Source organism: Apteryx mantelli, chromosome 1, assembly GCF_036417845.1.
Source record: "Apteryx mantelli isolate bAptMan1 chromosome 1, bAptMan1.hap1, whole genome shotgun sequence".
Classification (NCBI taxonomy): domain Eukaryota; kingdom Metazoa; phylum Chordata; class Aves; order Apterygiformes; family Apterygidae; genus Apteryx; species Apteryx mantelli.
The window spans coordinates 159,977,993-160,000,905 of record NC_089978.1 but is presented as its reverse complement, the minus strand read 5'-3'; the positions used below and the strand labels follow the sequence as shown (position 1 = coordinate 160,000,905).

Here is a 22,913-nt window from a genome sequence, read left to right as displayed (position 1 = left end):
CACACACACAATACTCATTAACTGCAGTATTACTGGCATTATTGCTACACTGAAAATTATGTGAATAAACCTAAGGGAGAAATTTGGCTTGTAGTATGCAAAATGGTTCCAGTAAATTCTTTATTTTAGAATAATAAATATTTGTACAGTGATGCTGATCAACACAGCTTTGTGAGTTATATTTGTAACACAGTGCCAGATTTCAGATTTTATTCTTATTATGAATTGTGTAAAATTCAAAGGGATTTGATTCCACATGTCTGTTCATATTTAGTAGCTGGAAAACCCTGCTTGAATCTCAATTTCTAGTAAATCCAGAGGGGAAAAAAGAACTTATCTAGTAAACTGCCTCTTTGAACAGATACCACTGAATCCATCTTTACTTTAACATAACATGGTAAAAAAAAGGGTAGGAGATTCAGCTGAATGCCTATACTTTCTATAGATTCAGTGATGGTTCTAATGATTTTTGGCTGGTGAGGACCCCTTCTTCTTCCAAAACACAGGTTATTGCGCAGGCATAGTGTACTTCCTCTGCTGAGGTAGTGCCAAGCTTATGTCCATTGCAGCCCTGTGCTATCACCTTCATACTTAGCACACGAGAGAAGTGACTCAGACTCTAAGTTCTTCCCCAGATGAAGAGATGTCCCTAATCCAATAGCATTTTTAATGTGATCTTCACTTAATTTGACTGTAAGTGTAATGATCAGTGATGTAGTATTTACAAACAGCTCAAAATCTTCCCACCAAGCCATGTTACTTTCCTTTCTGGTCACAGGCCCAAAATTTTCAGCAAAATGTCACAGATGTAACTGAGTACAGACTTTGGCTTGCTCTATTTATAAGACTCAAGTTCATTGCTTCGGTGAAAACAACTGAACTGAGGCCTAGTCATTTTGAATGTTTCTGTCAGCCAGAAATTTCTCTTAATGTAAAACTTTTTTTGAAAATTTTTCTAACTCAGGGATACACAGACCCAGAGTACAGAGAACGAAGGTCATTCTTTGCTGATCTTGCCTTCAACTACAGAGTGTAAGTATAAGGCTGCTGAGGAGACACTTCAGCTTTCAATGTGCGCTTTCAGACATCTTCATGTGCAAGAAATATCAGAGACTTAATGCTTTGTCAATGTATCTATGGGGCTGTCTGTTGGAAAGCAAAGCTTAGCCAGAGAAACTTTTGCTCCATAAAAAGCGGACGTTTTCCAGAACATAACAGATACATCTTAAGATAAAACGTTAGGATTGCATTCATATCTCTTTCAGCGCTGCATTTTGTGTTAGCCAAGGTAATTTCTCCATATGGCTCTTTCATTTCAACTGTGTAATTCCTTCCAGGACTAACTCCTGAACTAGGGATAATCCTTTTCATGGAACCGTAAGGAACAAGTGTACTGTATAGGAACATATTTTTGACAAAGAAAAGCAATTTACCATTTTTATTATTTGCTTGATAAAATGTCTCTGGCCATGTACATTAACATTGCACACCAAATTTTCCCTGACCTGAACAACCCTGTCAGGGAAACAGGGGGAAAAGGCTTATCTAACAGAAAGAGGGAAAAAGTCTAGAAAACTCTCATTTATCATGTGGACAATTGAAAATGTCCCATCATTCTGTGTAAAACTTCACCAGAATCATACTGCTATCTGATAGAGTTACTTAGATGTATAGGTGGAATTGGTTGTGGATTATTGGTCTCGTGGTGTTCAAGAGCTGGTGAAATCTCCCAGATCAGAAGATCCTGAAAGACATCTATTTGATTGCAAATTTCTCATTGCCACCATATATCAAAGCTAGTCCAAGTTCTCCAGCAAGACTGGGAGGGTTGCAGGTGCAAGACCATGTCACATGACAAAACAGTACAAAAGTACACACTGAACTGACAGAGCTACAGAAGAAGAAGCAATGAGAAAGAGAAGATAAGGTCACCCATGAAGAGAAGTTACTGACAAACAAGCAGCGTATGTCTGGACAGCTCTTCACTGGTGAGTTTTTGAGTCCTTCTTTATGATAATACTGTGTCGATGACGTTCCAGGGATGGACCCTCCAGGTGCACACACAGTGTTTTTGTTGCTAGATTGCCATCAGTAGAGGTAAGGGTAAGCCTTAAGGCCTCCTTTTTCTTCTATCAAGCAGAACATGGCTCTCTTTCTTACCATATCCCTCTGCTTTCTCACCACACTGGAACAGAGGAAAACATATACACATTAAAATCTAACAAGATAAAGAAGTTTAGTATGTACTATTTTGTCGTCTCTGTCTTCATTACAGCAAATATTCATGGTACAGGCAAAGAAAATAATACCTGGAAACTGAACTTGAAACCCACTTTAGAAACATGCATTGTTTCCTCTCTTTTTCATAGGGGAGAATCTTTGCCTCACATTGAGTACACAGCACAAGAGACTGCAACTTGGTGAGTTCGTTATTTATACTCTGGCTCCTGGGCCATTCCCGGGTGGGCAGTTCCCTCATAGAGTGTGGCTAATCCAGTGTTCATAGGATAGACTGGCCTTCCCTGTTCTTCTCCTGGAAGCCTTCGTGCCTGTTAACTTCAATAAGCATCTTTCTCCAGAACTGAGGGTAGAAGAGATTTTGGAGTGTTCTTCCAGGGTGCATTACTTCACTGTAAAAAGCTTTTTTGAGGTTGTATGAAATGACGGGCAAGCTACTTTCACATGGGTTCAGCATTTCTTAATTAGGAATTTGTTTCTCTTGAAGCTTTGCCACTCAAAAAAAAAGTTCCAAAAAAATCATTCAGTTCAAAGTATGTTTGCAAACTTTACATGAAATATGTCTTAGATTTGGAAGAAAGCAGAATTCTTATTTCACAAACTTCTGTTTCCATTTTCTTCAGCTATCTTTTACAAATCTCAGTAAGTAGCAATAATTACATATTTGTATGATACTACAAACATAACTATGTCCAAATGTCCCAGCTAAGGTCCCAGGGTCATGCAAGGTACCACATATGCACATAATAATAAGAAGGAGCCTTTGTTCAGAGGAGTTTATGATCTAAATGGAAAGGCAGCCTAAAGGTGTGAGAAAGGAAGAATGATGGCCACATTTTATAGCTGTGGAACTGAAAAAGTGAAAGCTTAAGTGACTTGCCCAAAATTACACAGGAAGTTTGTGTCAGAGCCAGGAATTAAATTCATATATTAGAAGGCTTATGCCAGAATCTCAATGACAGGGCCATCCCATCTTTTTCAGTGGTTATTTTCTTTTAAATAAAGTCTACTGTGCCATAGAAATCATGAGGGGTGTTGCCCACAGTCACAGAGAAACCTTGGGTCTAACTCACCGAAGTGGTCACATTTTTTATTAAGCACAAATAGTAGGTTTTTACAGCATCTTTCAGTTGTCAAAGATTGATGGTCAGTGTCATGTGCCTGATTGCTACCATCAGCCAACAATCTTGGCATGGGATGGTGTGTGGGAATGTCATATTTAAGAAAATTTAATTTTGTGTTCTTTCCTGTTTTTCTATTTTGTTGCCAACCTCCGTCATTCCAGCCCTTCTCCACCTAGAATTAGTCCCAGTGTGGTAACTCCTTTTAAAGGACTATCTGCCCATTTCCCCAAAGAGCCAGCCCCAGCAACCTAGGTTTTCTTGTTATGTAAAGCTGTTTCCAAAATTAGACCTCCCAATGGTTATTACAGCACCCTAGGGCTGTGCCCTGAGGTCAGCTGCATTACAGCACAACTTAATTGAGCACAGTCAGGAACAGGAAATTTGTACCCCAGACTAAATTCCCCTTGGTGTTCACTCTGAAGAGTTGTTGGATGCCTTCAGTTTGTAGCAACATGATAATAAAAATGAAAACTAATCAAGTGCAGAAATATGAGTTTCAGAAAACAGAGGGTACAGATGAGCTGAGTTTCTGTTTTCAAGCAGATTTCTTGGAAGGCCATGAAACTAACTAGTCATAAAAGATGCCTTATGGATAAAAGATATGACAAGAAAAAGGGAGAATCTAGGACAAAATTATGGGGATGCACCTGTCACATCTTTGTAATGAAGCTGAACAAAGCCACTTTTTTTCTAAACAGAATAAGGAAATTTATGTAAAATAAAGGCATTGTCTTTAAAGTCTTTTAAGTGGCTGGCTCTGTTGGTTGTTGTGAGGCTTCTTTCTGGAGTCTTTCATAGTCTGCACTTCCAGCACTTCTGTCTTTCTGTCCCTGGACTGGCTGACCATTAGGCAGCAGCTTAATGGTCCTCTAATTGCAGAGACAGCTGAAGCTGAAAGCAGTGTGACGATAAAGCACACACTTTACCAAATCCTCAGCCAGGGTCACTACTTTTTTTTTTTTCTTCTTCTTTTTTTCCTATATACACACATAGAGATCCCAACTGAGAATACATTCCTGGACTTCACTTTTTTTGTTTGTTTGTTTGTTTTAGAGACAGAAAAGACCAAGAACAGATTTCATTTCATTCTACTTCAGTCACCTAAAAGATGGTTCTTTACTCTAGGGCTCTTTTATAATCAGACTAGCACCTCCAGACAGTGACTCATCCCACCTATTTAAGACACTACATCAGGATAAGTTAAACTGCCCTCTGGAAATACCTGCTTCTCTCCATTCACTATATAGTGAACTTAGATGACTGTCTTAGAGGTGCTTAGAAATGAGGGATGCTTAACTTTGGGTAACTCAAATTAGGTGAGATGAACGCCCCCATGAGCAGGGCTATACAGGACTGAGACAGGACATGTATATTTTTGTCAGGAATTCAACAGGGGCTCTAAAGCAAGCTCACTGCTAGTCTATGAAACTGCCTACATTTCTGTGGTAGTCAATGTTTGGACACACAGTAGAGTGTTTTAACTTTGATAAAAGAGAATTTATGTGAAAATTCTTCAAGCAGATGTAAATAAGCCCGTATTTTCTAGACTTTAGTCTGGGCCTGAACTGTGTTCTGGTTTAGATCCTATGCAATCCCACTGAAGTCAGTATTATTCAATGGGGAATAGACCAGGGCAACATTTGAACTCTAATGCTCAGTTTTTCCTAATTCTTCAGTGGAAATGGCCCAGTCTCCTACAGCTTTTGCAATAGTGGCAGCAGCCACTGTTTCCATCTGTTCTTTTATTTTTGTCCCTATGTACCCTTCCCCCTTCCTTCTGGTTCATTACTCCCACACTGTGTAAGACATTTGTACAAATGGAGAGAGCCATTACCAGGGACTGGCTATCACCTCCATAGCAACAATAGCATCACAAAAAAAAAAAAAAAAAAAAACCAACCCACCAATACAAAAACAACAAAAGGTCTTTTTTTTTTTAGCCAGCATTTCCAAGAATGATCTCAATTTTCATAAAACAATGTTTATAAATTTGCTAACACCCTAGGGCCATGTCCAAACAAAAATAACCATTTCTATAAGGTTCTTTGCCATCCTATTACTACTTGTTTATCTTGAAACAGCTAAATATATTTCAAACCACAGTTCCGGATCCAAGCACCATCAAATCTAGGAGAAGCTTGAAGCCTGTGCCCAAATCTGGTTATATATATTTTTCTTCAGCTGGTCTCTTTCTTTGTAAAGGGCTAAACGCTTCAAGTTGTCATGCCTTTCATATACATAGTCCATGCCAGGCATTTTGAACTACAAGAGTAAGAACCTCTTTGCCTGTACAGATGTTACACTTCAGTATCAGAAAAAGTGTTGTTTTAGGAGGAGGCTAGTAGGAGTCAAATATGGGTTAGGAGTCAGCATGGAGAGAGAGCATTTCAAGTTGTACCTTTTTTATATAGATTAGAGAATATCTGGCTCATTCCCATCACTAAATAGTCTAATGCAAAGAGGGTCACAGCCTCACCTTCTTCCCTGTAACTCCCCTCGAGCCTCTGACACCCTTATTCCTAAGCAGGGAAAGCTTCTAAATTGGGATTAGAGCTCCTTTACATTTAATGAGGTTTTGCGAAGGGATAAAGCAGATCTGCTGAACAGAACCCACCTTCTGAAGGGACGAGGAAACAAAAACCCTCTACGCCTTGCTCTACATCTAGGCACTAACTTCCAAGCACCATGTGTTCTCAGTTTGGTTTTTAGGACAGTTGCCTGTGCTGGGGGTTTACACCTCTCTGGGAACCTGTAACTATGGCAGAGAAGTACTGCTTTTACTGAGGTGGGTCACACTGAATGGCTTTTGCTTTTCAGGAAAGAAGTCTACAGGAAGCTGAGCAGCCTCTACCCTACTCACGCCTGTAAGCAGTATCTGGATGCTTTCCAACAGCTGGAGAAATACTGTGGCTACAGAGAAGACAACATACCTCAACTTCAGGATGTCTCCAGATTTTTAAAAGGCCAGTCGTTATGAGCCATGGCTTGTTTTAGGGTTTCTTGGATACCTATGTACACCACACACACAGAGATCTGTCTTGTGGGACCCAAATTGTTGAGCAGAGTGGATTTGCTGTTGGAGTTCCCTCATGTGAAGTGATCTGTAGCACAGAGGGGACATTACTACAAGGCATACCTAGGGACCAAGCTGCAACTGAGTTTGTGCTTGCTTTGCAAGTGGCTGCAGATGGTGTACCTCTAACTGGCTAGCAACACTGTCGCCCTGGCAGTATGCTGGTCAGCATGACTTTGCCACCCAATTTTTCTACAGGGTAGGCTGTATTTTATCTTGCTATAACTATGCTCCTAGTGAGACCCAAACACAGGCAGAGATACATACCTCTCATGTCTGCTTTTTCCTGATGCTCAAGACAGAATGGCAACGTGTGGCAATCTGCTCTTGAGGAGCATGATTTCCAGAAGGTCCTGCTAGTTGCTACAAAAGCAGCTGCTTTGCGACACCACTGCTTCTTGCTGTATCTGTAGCCCCATATGCCAGGCTGAACTGTTTGTATTTAGCATGTGACTCACACAGCAGCAGAAAGGCCACAGTGCTGTTCTGTGAATGCACGAGGATGCGGCCTCAGATGGAAGGGCACGTGGGAGCCCAAGGCTGACCTACCTGCTATTAGTGAGGGGCTGCCTGGCAGAAGGCAGGGGAGAAAGAGAGTCTGCATTATTTTTATGAGGCCATAAGCTGGATGCATTCCCAAGGCTGGGTACTTCATGTCAGCCAGCTGACTTATCAAGGATAATTAAGGAGAGGCAGCCTTTGAAACCTTCTTGCTCCTTCATCACCCACAAGGATATATTCCAGAGAGCTGAGAACACTTGCTCACTATGGTGAAACAAACAAACAAATAAACAATGTAGCTTAAATAAATTCAATTTGAATCCAGCATTCAGGGAATCAAGTGAATTGCTCCTTGTATCAATAAGTGATACAAGTAAGTTTTCTTAACCTTTCTTTTGCTGAAAATGTTTCAAAGACATTGTCATCTTCAGGGATTCTTAAGCCACTGGGGACAAATTTTTAATTGCACTTATAGTGTAAAGGAATGGAGGGTTGGGAGATGAAAAGCATCTCTCATGGGCTTACCAGCACCATCCCATTCAGCTGCAGAAACCTTTATCTGTGGGCTGAGGAGGTTGCCAGGACCAGAAGTGAATGGAATTAGAGCATAATGCGTCATTTCCGACATCATATAAAATCCAGATCCCTCCATGCTTTTCTCTCTCTCTCTCTTTACTTTTTGCCTTACTTGAGCCCCATCTTGGTAACTTTTACACATCCCTTTAGGGTGACTGTCCTAAATCATTACTCTGAGTAGTCAAAAAAAAAAAAAAAGCTGCAGTAAAATAAAAATCCTGTTTAGCAGAAGTTTTAGTTTTTTGTGTTTTCCCTTCTACTAAACTATCCATCTTACTTCCCTCTTATACTAACTGGGCTTATAATTTTTTTTCTCATGAAGCAGCTGATCTCATCTTATCTCATCTTATACAGTAGCTGATAGCAGGGACCTAGAGAAATCACGTGATGCTCATCTGATTACTAATGACATTCATATCCTCTAACTGAATCAGCTGATTTCAGAGTGGGAGAATTTAGGACAATGTAAGAGCATCCCATCATGTTACTATTTTTCGTTGTTCATGTTGATTGACAGGATTTGATTCCCTGAAGTCTGGGCCTGCTCAGTTCTTTAGTAGACTCTGGTTCTAAATTTTCTCTTTGCCATACAAATTGTCCTGAGGGTGTGTGTGTGGGGGAAGCAGTAAAAATGGTCATTCTGAAAATTCTGCTAATGATAGCTGAGAAGATGTTCACAGTGGATTTCATTTCACCTGCTATAAACACAGGATGTCTGGTGCAAACTAATCATTCAAACTACTTCTCTAATTGGACATGAGAATCAGGTGCCCTGGAAGGTGTTTATTCCATCCTGGGACAGGTGTCTAAGGTAAACCAAAAGAATAGTTCTCTGGAGCACTGGTCTCACCCTCCTTAAACTGTAGATAAAGCCTAGATATCTAGCTTAGAAGTTTTGTAAAAGATTAAGCGTAGATGGAACAAACTTAAGAACTATTTTTACAGCTAGACACAATGCAGAGTAGCTAAGCTATTGTCCCAGGGCTTTGAATTGATGTCCTCATTATCAATGATTCTGTCTAAAAAGATCATTTAACCATGCAAAGTACTTTTTAGGGTACTGTAAAGGTTGACATTATTGCAAGATCCCTTTTTCACAGACTCAGTCCAAGTCAGAAACATTTGCAAAGACTTCAAAGCTATGTTTAAGACAGTCTCATGCCAGTCAGCCACTGGATAAGAGTGGGGTTTATAAGGATTTCTTCTGATTTATTACTAATTCGGGTGGCTTTTGCCACAAGCTTCAGCAAGGCCAGAGCTTTTGCTCTTTACAACTAGAATTAATTATGTGCTTAGGCTCCTTCCTGTGTTATGGGTGTGCAGTGCTGCCTTGCCCCAACCAAACTCTAGGTTGTGATGTGTCCCTCAAAATGTCCTGGCGTACAGAGGAACTATATCATCTAATACCTCCCACGTGGAGATGCATAGTACATTTCCTCCCATTGCTGGCTAGCTCTGGGTGAGTGTTGTGAGCCCTGCACTGTCCCACTGTCCTAGTTAGGATCTAAATCCCAGCATGCATCTTCACTGAACACTGCCTCCAATGGACTGGACAATGAGGGTACAGAGAGAGAGGGGAACATGCTGGAGGGAAAATGACCTTGCTATAACCAGATAATCTTCCATCTTCTCTTTACTCAGCAGTGTCTGTGAACTCCGCTGAGCAATTCCTTTTGACTTTAATACAAGCTGACCTACAAGATCTGTCTGGTGTCATCTGGTTTGATCATGAGGTTGGTGTAAATAGAAATGAATTCTACACCATAAGTATTCCATAATTACATAATGGGAAATTAAAGAGTTAACCACATGACATTGTAACATCACAAGTGTTTTTCTCAAGGGTTAACTAAATGAACCTAGGCACTTCTTTCTTTCTAAGAAAGGTGTTTGGACTTAGGCATTCATTGTCCTCCACAGCTGGAAGAAATTATAGCCAGTGAACTCTAGCAAGCTCACACTACAATGCACAGGCCTGTATGTATGAGCTTTCTTAGGCCAAGAATTAAGCCTTACAGATCACTTTAGGTCAACTGTTCAAGACCTTATCTTCAACTCTCTTTGACTTCAGAGGTCTTTGGGCTGCATGTCCCATTATCCACACCCCAATTCTCTACTGATTGCTGATTTTATTGTGCAGTAATAAAACAAAAGTTCAGATTCTGCAAATACTACCTTCAACATATGAGTTTTTCCTACAGCTTTTCAGGCAATTTGCCAAGGCTGTTCCATCAGCAGACTGTCTGATTCACTGGCCTATATTTAAACAAGGGCATCCAAGGGAGCACAAGCTGTAATTTCCATTTCCCTCCTGCTCCTCTGACATGGATATTAAAACAATATAAATTTCCCTAGACTTCTTCAAAACTTCCTTTCAAAACTGAGTTACTTTGGGCTAAATTCTGAGCCTGAGAGAAACGAAAACTGCACCATCTGAAAAATACATTAGACCAGCACAATGCTCTAAGACAACCAGGTTATGAGCTTCTCCAGTTCCTCTGGATTGGCATAGCCCTGCACTGGCCGTAAGGGAGTACTCTTCGTCTGCCAGCTCCTGGCCAGTGCGTAAGGAGACACAGTTGATGGTCTGCCTATCCCCCACAATGCCCTGCTTTCTTAATTGGGTTGGTGGAAGAATAGCAAGCTGCTTTATGGCCCCTTTACATTTCCTCTGGTTGATGCCTTTGCTTAGCATGTGGATGAAGACATAATCTCCATAGATTTATTTGCTGTTGTTCAGCTTTTAGGCTGTTCTGTACCCATTACTTTTGAATTAGGTTCAGCAATAGAAAATAACCATGGCAAACACTAATCACCTAATCCATCATCCTGTCAGGTAGGAGCATTCCTTGCTGTCCACTCTTCTTTGTCCAGTACAGTTTCAGATGTTTTGTGTCACTTGTATTTCTTCAACTCAAGGCTTTCTTTTTTCCTCCCTCCCTCCCTTTCTTTTCTCTCTCTTTCTTTCTTTCTCTCTCTTTCTTTCTCTCTTTGTCTCTCTCTCTTTCTTCCTTCCTTCCTTTCCTCCCTCCCTCCCTGCTTCCCTCCTTCCTTTCTTCCTTTCTTGCACTAGTAGCCAGAGAGAGCAAGACAAGAAATGCTGGAAGAAACATTAAAACCAAACCAAACCAAATCTTGTAAATGGCTTGGTTTCTGGGTGGGATTTTTTTTGTTTGTTTGTTTACATAAAATAAATTAGGTTCCAGGCTTCATGACACAATAGAATATGGATAGGGAAGGGAGAATAAAGCTATTTTTGATTTTTTTAAAATGTTTTATTCCTTAAAGCAGATGAAATGGCATTTATGGGAGCTGGGAATGCAACACATATTTTGAATATAGGACTTCAAAAAGATTATCATTGGCTCTCTTTTAAAGCAGTGATTTTCAATTTTCTTAGCTTTACAGACCACCAACATGTTTCACATGGAAATGCAGATTATGTATTCTGCTGACCATAGGACTGATCATTTTGATCACAGACCCTTTCATAGTAATGCAGGAATGCCTGAGCCAACACTGATAGCACAGGTTGAAATCATGATGCAAAACTTTGTATTATTCTGACCTGTTCTATGGACCTACGCAAAGCAAAACACATATGATCACATCACTGCAAGAGTGTGTAGTTACTTCTAGACGAACATCATGGTGAAAAAATCAGAGGGGAAAAATAGGAGATCAGAGCACTGATGAAAACTCAGATGTTAAATGGTTAAAGGACAGATTTTAGTGCCCTTACCTCTAATGAGGACCTTTTTGCTGTCTCTCCTGAGTACTCCCATTCTAATGAAGTCCAGACAGAAAGCTAAAATGGATAGTAAGCTTTGCCAGTAGTGAGCTAGTGTTTACACTTGGAGCATGCATAGACAGACTGAAACAAAGTTGAATAGTATGCCCCAATTTCATCACCCAGGGGTATTTTGAACGAGGCCCACTGAGGAACCATTGTCCACCTTGTCTTTGACAGTAACAGGTACCTGTGGCTCCAGAGAAAGGAATAAGAAACTCCGCAGGAGGGAGACAAACAGTAACTTAGCATCAGAAAATAGCCAGAAATGGCCTGATGGCCTCAGAAAAAGCAGGGGCCAGGGGTGTTCCTTGCCAAACTCCTGTTTATCTTTTCCATGTGCTGTACACGAAATGAAAGAGAATCCAGTGTTTAGTATAATAGCCAGAGGCTGAAAATGACGGTTCTATTCCCGGTTTGACCACAGTGCTCCTGTGTGATCTAAGACATATCATTTACACGTAGGAGATTGCAGGTACATGTATGTAAATATGGCAGAAATGTAAACTGTGAGTGGCAGTACTTCCATACCTCACATAACTGTTGTGTGAATAAGCACAGGATCAGTGGTTAGGTGATAGGATGTTACAGTAATTGGACCCATAACAGCATAGGTGCGCAGCTCCCAGAGCGCAGCTAACAGAGGCAGCGAACAGAGGCAGCAGTTTGCGCAGCAGTGTTTGGGCTCTGACTAGAACTTGAGGATCTTGTTGGAAGTTGTGGGCTTTCTGAGGACCCCCGAGGAACTAGCAGGTGATTGCTGTGAACAGGAAAGGGGAAGCTAGGCAAGGACAACTGCAGGAGGCCTTGACTTCTCCTGGGAAAAGCTTGTGGGAAAAGCTCCAGCTAGGAGTGGCTGCTGCTAACGAGCTCTCTGGGTTGCCCCTGACCAGAGGGAGTTGGGGCCTTTGATCCCAGTGGCCCTTGATTAGGGCGGTCAAGCACCCTCTTAGCCAGTGCTAGGGAGAGGCCTATATAAGAGCCAGGCCTAGAGCGCAGCAAACAGAGGCAGCAGTTTGTGCAGCAGTTGTGCAGAAGGGCGCGCGAAGGAACCTTTGTTTCTGTTCCCTGTGGTGTCTGCTTCCTCAAGTATGGTTGTGACATGCTGCACAGCACGTTCCCCAGTGGCTGTTGGAGTTGCTGTGTCAGAGGCTGCGACCCAGACCGACCCTCTGACAGCTGATGCAGCTCTGCAGGTCTCAGGCTGCAGGGAGTGCTTGGGGCCTCTCCGGGAGGCCTGGGCTGGCAGCCAGCTCTCCTGCAGGAGGTGTGCTGCTGTTGACAAGCTGTGTTGTCAGGTAAGGGAGTTACGGGAGGAGGTCAGTAGGCTGCGCAGCATCCAGGAAGCAGAGCAAGAGATAGACAGGGTATTTTCGGAGACTGTGCAGCTTTGGGAGTCCCAACCCCCTGCAGCAATGGAGTTGCCAGAGGGCTCTGTGCCGTGTGAAACGGTACATCATAACATCGTAGAAGAAGGCTGGAAACTGGTCACTGCTTGTGGGAGGAGAAAGGCTCCTACTCCTCCTGAAGACCTGAAGCTGAAGAACAGGTTTAGTGCCCTCCAGGATGAGGAGGAGATGGGCATGGCTGCAAGGGAAGTACCTGGGACAACACACCCTGTGCCCTGCCGGAACGCCCGGAAGAAGCAGCGGGTGATTGTTGTGGGGGACTCCCTGCTGCAGGGGACGGAGGCATCTATCTGCCGACCTGACCTCTTGTCTAGAGAGGTTTGTGGCCTGCCGGGGGCTCGTGTGAGAGATGTCATGCAAAGACTGCCTAGGCTTGTCCATTCTTCGGACTATTACCCACTGCTGCTCTTCCATGTGGGCGCCAATGACACCAAGGGCAAACTGGAGACCATCAGGCAGGATTTCAGAGCTCTGGGGATGGTGGTCAAGGGTCTAGGAGCCCAGGTCATCTTCTCCTCAATCCTGCCAGTGAGGGGGATGGATGAGAGGAGGAGGAGACGGATTTTCCAGGTTAATGACTGGCTGCGCCGCTGGTGTTGGCAACAGGGTTTTGGTTTCTACGACCATGGGACCCTGTTTGAAGATTGACAACTGATGGCGAGAGATGGGATCCACCTCACGAGGCGGGGCACGCAGGTCTTTGCCAACAGGTTGGCCAACCTGGTAAGGAGGGCTTTAAACTAGGAAAGATGGGGGAAGGGGAGAGTTATAGTGACAGGGTAGTTGGCAAAAGACTGCTCAAGTCAGGATGCCTCCAGCAGGTGAATGCAACCAGGGAAGTGTGCATGGGATGTGGCTATGGAGGACCCTCTTTTACCCCTCCTGGGAAACCTGCATGCTCGATCACCTCCCTGAAATGCCTGTACACCAATGCACGCAGCATGAGGAGCAAACAGGAAGAAGTAGAGATCTGTGTGCGGTCGCAGGGCCATGATCTCATTGCCATTACAGAGACATGGTGGGATAGCTCGCATGACTGGAGTGCTGTCATGGATGGCTACGTGCTTTTTAGGAAAGACAGACCAGGAAAGCGAGGTGGAGGAGTTGCTCTTTAGGTGAGAGAGCAACTGGAATGTATCGAGCTCTGCCTAGGGGTGGCTGAAGAGCGAGTCGAGAGCTTATGGGGAAGGATTAAAGGGCAGGCTAGCATGGGGGACACTGTTGTGGGTGTTTACTGCAGGCCACCTGATCAGGAAGAGGAAGTCGATGAGGCCTTCTACAGACAGCTGGAAGTAGCCTCACGATCCCAGGCCCCGGTTCTCATGGGGGACTTCAACCACCCCGATATCTGCTGGAAAGACAACACAGCTAGGCACAAACAGTCCTGGAGGTTCCTGCAGAGCATTGGTGACAACTTCTTGACACAGGTGGTGGAGGAGCCAACAAGGAGAGGTGTGCTGCTGGACCTCGTACTAACAAACAAAGAAGGACTGGTGGAAGATGTGAAGGTCGGGGGCTGCCTTGGCTGCAGTGACCATGAGATGGTGGAGTTCAGGATGCTGCGAGGAGGCAGCAGGGCACCAAGTAGGATCGCAACGCTGGACTTCAGGAGAGCAAACTTTGGCCTCTTCAGGGACCTACTTGGAGGAATCCCATGGGTTAGGGCCCTAGAAGGAAGGGGCGTTCAAGAGAGCTGGTTAATATTCAAACATCACTTCCTCCAGGCTCAAGAGCGGTGCATCCCTATGAGTAGGAAGTCAAGCAAAGGAGGTAGGAGACCTGCATGGATGAGCAAGAAGCTCCTGGCAAAACTCAACCAGAAGAAGGAAGTATACAGAAAGTGGAAAGGGGGACAGGCCACTTGGGAGGAATATAGGAATGTTGTCAGAGTATGCAGGGATGCGACGAGGAAGGCTAAGGCCCGTTTGGAATTAAATCTGGCAAGAGATGTCAAGGACAGCAAGAAGGGCTTCTTCAAATACATCAGTAGCGAGAGGAAGACTAGGGAAAATGTGGGGCCTTTGCTGAATGGGGTGGGTGCCCTGGTGACGAAGGATGCAGAGAAGGCAGAGTTACTGAATGCCTTCTTTGCTTCAGTCTTTACTGCTCAGGCCAGCCCTCAGGAACCCCAGACCCTGGAGACAAGAGAGAAAGTCTGGAGAGAGGAAGACTTTCCCTTGGTGGAGGAGGAGTGGGTTAGAGATCATTTAAGCAAACCTGACACCCGCAAATCCATGGGCCCTGATGGGATGCACCCACGAGTGCTGAGGGAGCTGGCGGATGTCATTGCTAAGCCACTCTCCATCATCTTTGAAAGGTCATGAAGGACAGGAGAGGTGCCTGAGGACTGGAAGAAAGCCAATGTCACCCCAGTCTTCAAAAAGGGCAAGAAGGAGGACCCAGGGAACTACAGGCCAGTCAGCCTCACCTGCATCCCTGGAAAGGTGATGGAGCAGCTCATCCTGGAGGCCATCTCCAAGCATGTGGAGGACAAGAAGGTGATCAGGAGTAGTCAGCATGGCTTCACCAAGGGGAAATCATGCCTAACCAATCTGATAGCCTTCTATGCTGGAATGACTGGCTGGATGGATGAGGGGAGAGCAGTGAATGTTGTCTACCTTGACTTCAGCAAGGCTTTCGACACTGTCTCCCATAACATCCTCATAGACAAGCTCAGGAAGTGTGGGGTAGATGAGCGGACAGTGAGGTGGATTGAGAACTGGCTGAATGGCAGAGCTCAGAGGGTTGTGATCAGTGGCGCAGGGTCTAGTCGGAGGCCTGTAGCTAGCGGTGTCCCCCAGGGGTCAGTCCTGGGCCCAGTCTTGTTCAACTTCTTCATCAATGACCTGGATGAAGGGACAGAGTGCACCCTCAGCCAGTTTGCTGACGATACAAAACTGGGAGGAGTGGCGGATACACCAGAGGGCTGTGCTGCCATTCAGAGAGACCTGGACAGGCTGGAGAGTTGTGTGGAGAGGAACCTCATGAAGTTCAACAAAGGCAAGTGCAGGGTCCTGCACCTGGGGAGGAATAACCCCATGCACCAGTACAGGTTGGGGGTTGACCTGCTGGAAAGCAGCTCTGCTGAGAAGGACCTGGGAGTGCTGGTGGACACCAAGTTAAGCATGAGGCAGCAATGTGCCCTTGTGGCCAAGAAGGCCAATGGTCTCCTGGGGTGCATTAGAAAGAGTGTTGCCAGCAGGTCGAGGGAGGTGATTCTCCCCCTCTACTCAGCCCTGGTGAGGCCACATCTAGAGTACTACGTCCAGTTCTGGCTCCCCAGTACAAGAGGGATGAGGCACTACTGGAGCAAGTCCAGCGAAGGGCTACAAAGATGATTAGGGGACTGGAGCATCTCTCTTATGAGGAAAGGCTGAGAGAGCTGGGCCTGTTCAGCCTGGAGAAGAGAAGGCTGAGAGGAGATCTTATCAACGTGTACAAGTATCTGAAGGGAGGGTGTCGAGAGGATGGGACCAGACTCTTTTCAGTGGTGCCGAGCGACAGGACGCGAGGTAACGGGCACAAACTGAAACACAGACAATTCCATCTGAACATGAGGAAAAACTTTTTCACTGTGAGGGTGACCGAGCACTGGAACAGGTTGCCCAGAGAGGTGGTGGAGTCTCCTTCTCTGGAGATATTCAAAACCCGCCTGGATGCAATCCTGTGCAATGTGCTCTAGGTGACCCTGCTTGAGCAGGGGTGTTGGACTAGATGATCTCCAGAGGTCCCTTCCAACCTCAACCATTCTGTGATTCTGTGATAGGTGTACACCAATCGGGACAAGCCAGCATGGTCCTGTGGTGGAGAGATCTGCTGTAACAGAGCATGAAGGAGACCTGAAACTGCTTACCTGGAATGAGATTGTCATATAATTAACCCTAGAATTTCCTAAATCCTGTCCCACTTTCCTTTGCAGAAAAAACAGGTTTCCAGCTGAGACCAGCTGCAGGACTGCTGTCTGCTCGTGACTTCCTTGCCAGCCTAGCATTTCGTGTCTTTCAGAGCACACAGTATATAAGGCATTTCTCTTCTCCTATGCATTCCCCAGAACCGTAAGTAGGATATCTTGGCACAACTCCATCCTTCTTAAATTGTTGGGGGTGACTCTGTAACTCTGGAGCTGTATTCAGTAATCCACAGAATGAAATAATTTGAGAACTGGTAGCTGGAGAGTTTGAAGGGGAAGTCATGCATGAGAGGGCGTGAGTCTGTCTCCCTTGCAAAGTTGTCTGGAGAAGGAAAAGACTGGGGAATATCTGGTTTAATCTTTTCATGCTGCCTTTATTTACCATCTGCTGGGTTTTGATTCCCTGCTGTGAAACTCTCCCAGAAAGGGCTGGCCAGACAGCAGCAACTACATTTCATGAGAAATTACAAGTTTGCACAGATATTTTTGTTGTATGCTGGGACAAAACAGCGGCCTTTCAAAAATGTTGTGACATAGGAGACTAGTGCCCATGCCATCCCAAGGGAGCCAATAACCAGAGCAGTGGGGACAGCTGGCTCCCCATGGCAGAAGGGAACACTATTACCCTCTCTGCAGAGCCAGGCCAGGTATGCAGGCAGCTACTGTGGTGCAGCTGAAATGGTCTTAACCCTCACACTAGCTCCTTTGGGGGGGTATATTGGCTAAAGTCCTTCATGGGCTGTAAAACAGGAAAAACAAACTTTATTAAAGGTGAAGGTCCCTTGTTTTACAGAGACTGTTGCCATGAGTTGTTGGGTCATGTTCCCATGCTAGCTGACAAGGAGTTTGCCCAATTCTCACAGGTAAGAAGCTGCTTCTCTGGCTGTTTGACCAGCTGCTCCAAATAGCAGGACAGACACGCCTCAAAGGCATGCAGCTTGCCATGCTTAATTACTATGTTAAGATTTGGTTGTCTCCTACTTACAATGGCGGTGGGCTAGCAGCGCCCCAGGAGATATTTACTCCGAGGGAGTGGTAACGCTGCTCCCTGTGGGCATCTTGTAAAAGGATGGGCAGGCAGTGTTTGTGGGACTTCTCTGTGGGAGGGCCATGCTGGTCCACTGCAGGATGCCAGCAGAGCCTCTGTGGTGTGGTGTGTCTGAACTCTACTGACTATGCTATTCTCCTGATGTCCTCTCATCCACCACACAAACCTAACCAGCAAAAGCCATCAAGCCCCCAGGCTGATTCTGTCTCTGGATGTACATTTTCAGCTCACACGATACTTTAATTGTGCCCATCACCATGTCATTCGTTGGAGAAGTTTTTCCTTTTACAGCTCACCAGATTCTCACAGCATTGCTCACACTGGTGAGGAGGCTCCTAAAAGCAAACAGGGCTTCTTCCTACCATAAGGGGCTACTTAGTATGAGCAGTGTTAGCAGTGTTAGACCCAAGTGAACTCAATGACCTTGTATAATTAAAGACTTCAGAACTATGAATATGCCTCAAAACCATAGCAGAGAAAAGAAGATAATTCATATTCTAGGCTTATTAATCAGTGCCCTGTGTGGAAACTGGCAAGAAGTGCAGGACGGTTATATGATATAGGTCCCTGTCAGAATATCTGAAAAAGAAACTCAGTTCACCTCACATAATGTGACTTCCAGTTGTATCAAATTAGAAATATGCCAGTTTACATTCTGGTCACAAATATTGGTGATTACCAGATTCAGACAAGTGGTTCTTTACCATATCCTGATGCTCTATAATGTATTCTTGAGGAACCTTCTTCAGTTCAATACCAGAAGTGAAGATATACTAGAAATAAGAGACTTTAGTAATTTTAAAATTTTCACCTTTGCTCTTTTCTCATCTATATTACAGTAGATACAAAATGGGATCACATTAAGTGGATGATACAAAATATTTTCACAGCTGAAATTCACCTCATGAAAATTCTTCTTTATTCCATTCAACATGAGAAAATGAATGGTGAAAAAAAACTATTTTTGTTTCCTTGTTGCATGATATGGTTCCCAGGATAGCTAAGAGGAGAAACCTACAGATTCCTGCTGGCTGAATAACAATTAACTCAAGAGGGAGCATAAAAGAGAGTAAAAGGAGTTCTCCCTGTGTATCTTTGGTGCTGGCCACTGCTGTAAGAAGTGGAGTACTCTGTCTTTCCAGCAGGACTATCTCCTCAGTCCCCTGTCTTTTGCTCCTCTGCTGGCATACTGCCTTCCCTCACTTTCCTAGTGCAGAAACAGCAGGGATGTGTGGCACCCTTGAGCACTGTCAGAAGGAGAGTGGGACACAAAGACATAATGACAAAGATAAAAAACACCTTGCTATCTTTCCTTCCAAAGCCTCCCCATAAATATTGCCAGGGATAGTTCAGCAATAAGCCAAGATGTGGTTAATTTTATACAGAGAACTCTGAGGATTAAACATTCATCAAATGTGTCTCCCAGTGGTACGTAGCTGGGGGCCAGGGAGAGGTAGGCATCCTGGAAGCCATGGAAGGTCATTTTGGGTGACAAAAACAATGAATAGTTCATGCTATTCATGCTAGAAATGATGCGGTCCTCCCTCTTCCCCTCTCTCCCTTGGGCTGAATAATCACACTAGTGTAACACTGCTTGCTTGCTTACTTGCTTTAGGATATTGGACTGGCTTCTCTTGGATCATCTGAAGCAGAGATTGAGAAACTGGCCACAGTAAGTACAGATGGCAGTTTAATAGCAGAGGCAAAAACCAAGGGTTTCACTGCATATCCCTCCCTGTGCAGATGAGGCTCCTCTCTAGTGTCTTGGATTAGGCACACAAAAATGGGAACACCAGAAGGATCTTCTCTTCTCCTCATTCACAGTTTAGAGCTGGGTGGGAGCCAGTGGAGATGGGAGCCCAGAAACATGTGAGCATCTGAGGAAATGCTTATACTTTTTGCTTCTATACGAATGTATTCCAGAAGCTGAGTTGCTACAATTTCAGCCACAGGAGAGTCCCGACTCATTTTCCAGATTCACCTAACAGGGTGGATACTCTGTGTGATTTTCTCCTAAAGAAAAGTGCAGAGGACCATCAGAATCCAATGCACCCCATATCCATTAATCTCACAAAACAGGAGAACTCTTAAAATCAATTTGACAGCAACTACTGTAAGTGCCGTTGAAGTATTCTGAATAGTAAATGTATTCTGGATTAATCTTTCAATCTTCAATTGTTTAAAAGTTAGAGATCTAATATAAGCTTATTGTTTAGGTTCCTTCACTGGACAATGAAGGTAGAGAAGAACCTGTAATATATTCTCTACCCCAACACAGATTGACTAACGTAAACTCTTCTTTTTCTCTGGAAGTCTCTATCGTTCTCTATTTACTATAAAGAGAATGTAGGAAACTAGCTTAGATGATATGCCAACATTTTAGCTAACAAAAATTTTATTAAATGAATATCAACTTCACTTGTTGCTACAGTCTATAGTTGCAAGACAAACTTTCAAATGTGATTATTTCATTCAGCTGCTATTCTAAGCAGATGGATCTGAGCACAAGAGACTAGAAATTGCTGGTGTTCATGTTGTCCCCGGAGTACCATTAATACGATGTCTTGTACCCTATTAAAACAATGAGGGCCAAGAACTTAATTAACTCAAAGTCAAAGAAACTATATCTGAGGAACTACTGAAAACAATTCCTCATCCTAGGGCATTGCCCCATTTCCCACTCTCCAGTCAAAAATACATTCCGCAAAATGAGGAGATCCTCAAAAGACTTATCACTAAGAAATAATAAGTACCAAGATTAATAATACAATAAGAATAGAGAATTATCATCTGAATTGTAGAAGAAGCAGCTCAGAATTCTGCAGGAAGAAAGATCGTGGCATATTGCCTTTTAATTGTAAATTTTGCAGCTAAAATAAGTCACCAAATCCTAAGATGTATATCAAAGATAGTGGGGTAAAGAAAGAGAAAGACTGTGAGAGGCAGAATAGACAGGATAATACAGAGTTTCACATTTTTTTACAAAGTGTCTGCAGCTCTTTGAGAAAGGTGTTGAGAATGCTGTGCTTATAGCTAAATTACAGCCAAGGTCCATCCCTGAGATGAGGCAGCAGAGAGCTGTGTATCCCTAAAGTAACCCTGAAGAGTTGTGACACAAGGCCATTTTCTTGAAATGTCTCCTGTTTTCCATGTTTTGGATAACATCTTTTGTACAACAGCTATCCAGAAGCTCAGTGGTCAGATGGTGTCCAGAACTGGTCCTCCACTCTCCATTTCCTTAATATAATAAGGGAAGGGCTAACAGGTTGACAAAATTGAGAAATGCCTTTATCCCATTACTGTCCATCAGGTAAAGGAAGTATGCTCCTAATTATATTTATTGCAAGAACCGCCAACACAGACTTATTTTTATTTTCTGTTGCAGTATGATAAAGATGGAATTGACATAATCTTAAAGGGCACATTGCTGCTAAGGGATAAGTCATTCTTAAATCCTGCTGAATGCTGTCGTAGAGAGAAAGGGTGAGGGAACCTATCTTTTCCGAAACCTTTTCTAAGGTCCTAAACCCATAGTGGGGGTCTCCCAGTGCTTATGGGGACTATGTATCGAAATCTGCCAGGTTATTCTGACTATAATGCTGCTCACAGCTAACAGGATGCATGGTAATTTGTAACATCTTCCAAAGCAAGAAAGGAATAGGACTTTATGATTTTATTTACCCATGTAATTATCGTTAACAATTTTTTTTCTTTTTTGGTAGTGAAAATGGGAAGCATAACAAGTTTTGAAAAATATGTGTTATAATTTATATGTGTGTGTATGTGTGTTTGTTGTATTATGCATGTCAGAGAGAAAAATTAATTTTCTTAAACAAATTTAAAGACACAAAGACATTAAGGAGTAAAGATAAAAGAAAACAGGAGGCAGGGGGGAAAAAAGCTTAAAAATGAACTGCCTGTTAAGACTGTGATTTTCACAAATTGTTCTTGATTATTAGCTTTATTGGTTTACTGTGGAGTTTGGACTCTGCAAACAAAATGGATCCATCAAAGCTTATGGGGCAGGACTGCTTTCATCTTATGGGGAGCTGATGGTATGTGTTGCATGTATGGTATTGAAAGATTTCTATAATCTAGTTTTCTAAACTTTATAAGAAAAGTGAAAGATTATCTCCTCACATAACACAATACCCTGATGGTAGATTTAAAATACTGATTTTTTTTTTTGGCAAAGAAATTCACTCTCCCTCTACAGAAGCTACTAAGAAGGGGACACCTGTCTTTAACCTAAAGAGGCAAAATGCAATGAAAACAACCTACCTGTAAAGTATTAGACTTGTTGCTTACTGTTCCTGTCCAGTAGTAATATAGTTGACTTTGACATAAAATTCATGTACCTTTCTGCATTATTCACTAGAGGGCAATATTATGCCTATTATAAATTCTCTCTTTCTTTGTCCATGGCATTGACCTTCATGCATGTATATATCAGAAGAGCACTGACTGACTGGATCCAATTAAGTGCCAGAAAACTGTAAATAGCACACATACTGACAAAAAGAAAGGTCTTTTGAATTTTACATTCCAAAATGCTTTTCAAAACTGATTGCAGCTTGGAGTTTTATGTAGGAGAAAATCCCTGTACACATGTTTGAAAGTGCCCTGCTTCAACAGATTAACTCTATGCCTTTACAGAGAGCTTACAGGTTTCCTCTCCTTAGGACAAACAACTGCTTCCATTTGCAGAGCATGGAAGCAGATGATTAGTTTCTAAGTACAAAAGCCCAGCACTGAAATCAGTAGATCTCACTTGCTTAAATTTGTGCAGATAGTGAATGGTTTTTTGGCATTGGTAAGAAACAAAGGAAAAAAAGGTGTTCTTTTCAAGCCTTTTTATAAACCAAAAGTAAATTTTTTTGTGGAAGATGTATCTTAAGCTTAACACATAGATACAACAATCTACCGCCAGCTATGTGATACGCTCATGTGGAACCACCATTTTGCATTTTGCATTGGGTTCCCATGATCTGAGAACGTTAGGATGGTTATGACATTACAGATATTACACAACCCTCCTGGTAGGTATAAGTGTCAGACCCTCCCAGTCAAGATCAGAAAGAGGAGACGATCCACCAGCGTATCTCAAGATATCTATCATAGGAGTCCCACAGGACGGCAGTTGAGAGTTAACATATAGAAAGGGGAACCCCCACAGACAACACCTTTCATTTTATCCCCTGCAGAGTTTGGCATTGTTTTTTCTCCCAGCACCTGCAAACTGGA

General features: G+C 43.3%; 1 protein-coding gene across 1 annotated transcript in view; it reads left to right on the top strand.

Moving 5' to 3' along the window:
• The window catches only part of LOC106488264 (tyrosine 3-monooxygenase-like), a 35,840-nt gene that overhangs the window by 6,585 nt on the left and 6,342 nt on the right, over positions 1–22,913 (top strand). The window contains exons 4-10 of the mRNA XM_013947115.2: positions 965–1,032; positions 2,370–2,420; positions 6,180–6,325; positions 16,631–16,766; positions 17,415–17,484; positions 19,285–19,341; positions 21,629–21,724. Coding sequence (XP_013802569.2) covers positions 965–1,032; positions 2,370–2,420; positions 6,180–6,325; positions 16,631–16,766; positions 17,415–17,484; positions 19,285–19,341; positions 21,629–21,724 — 624 coding nt within the window. The remainder of the gene's footprint in view (positions 1–964; positions 1,033–2,369; positions 2,421–6,179; positions 6,326–16,630; positions 16,767–17,414; positions 17,485–19,284; positions 19,342–21,628; positions 21,725–22,913) is intronic.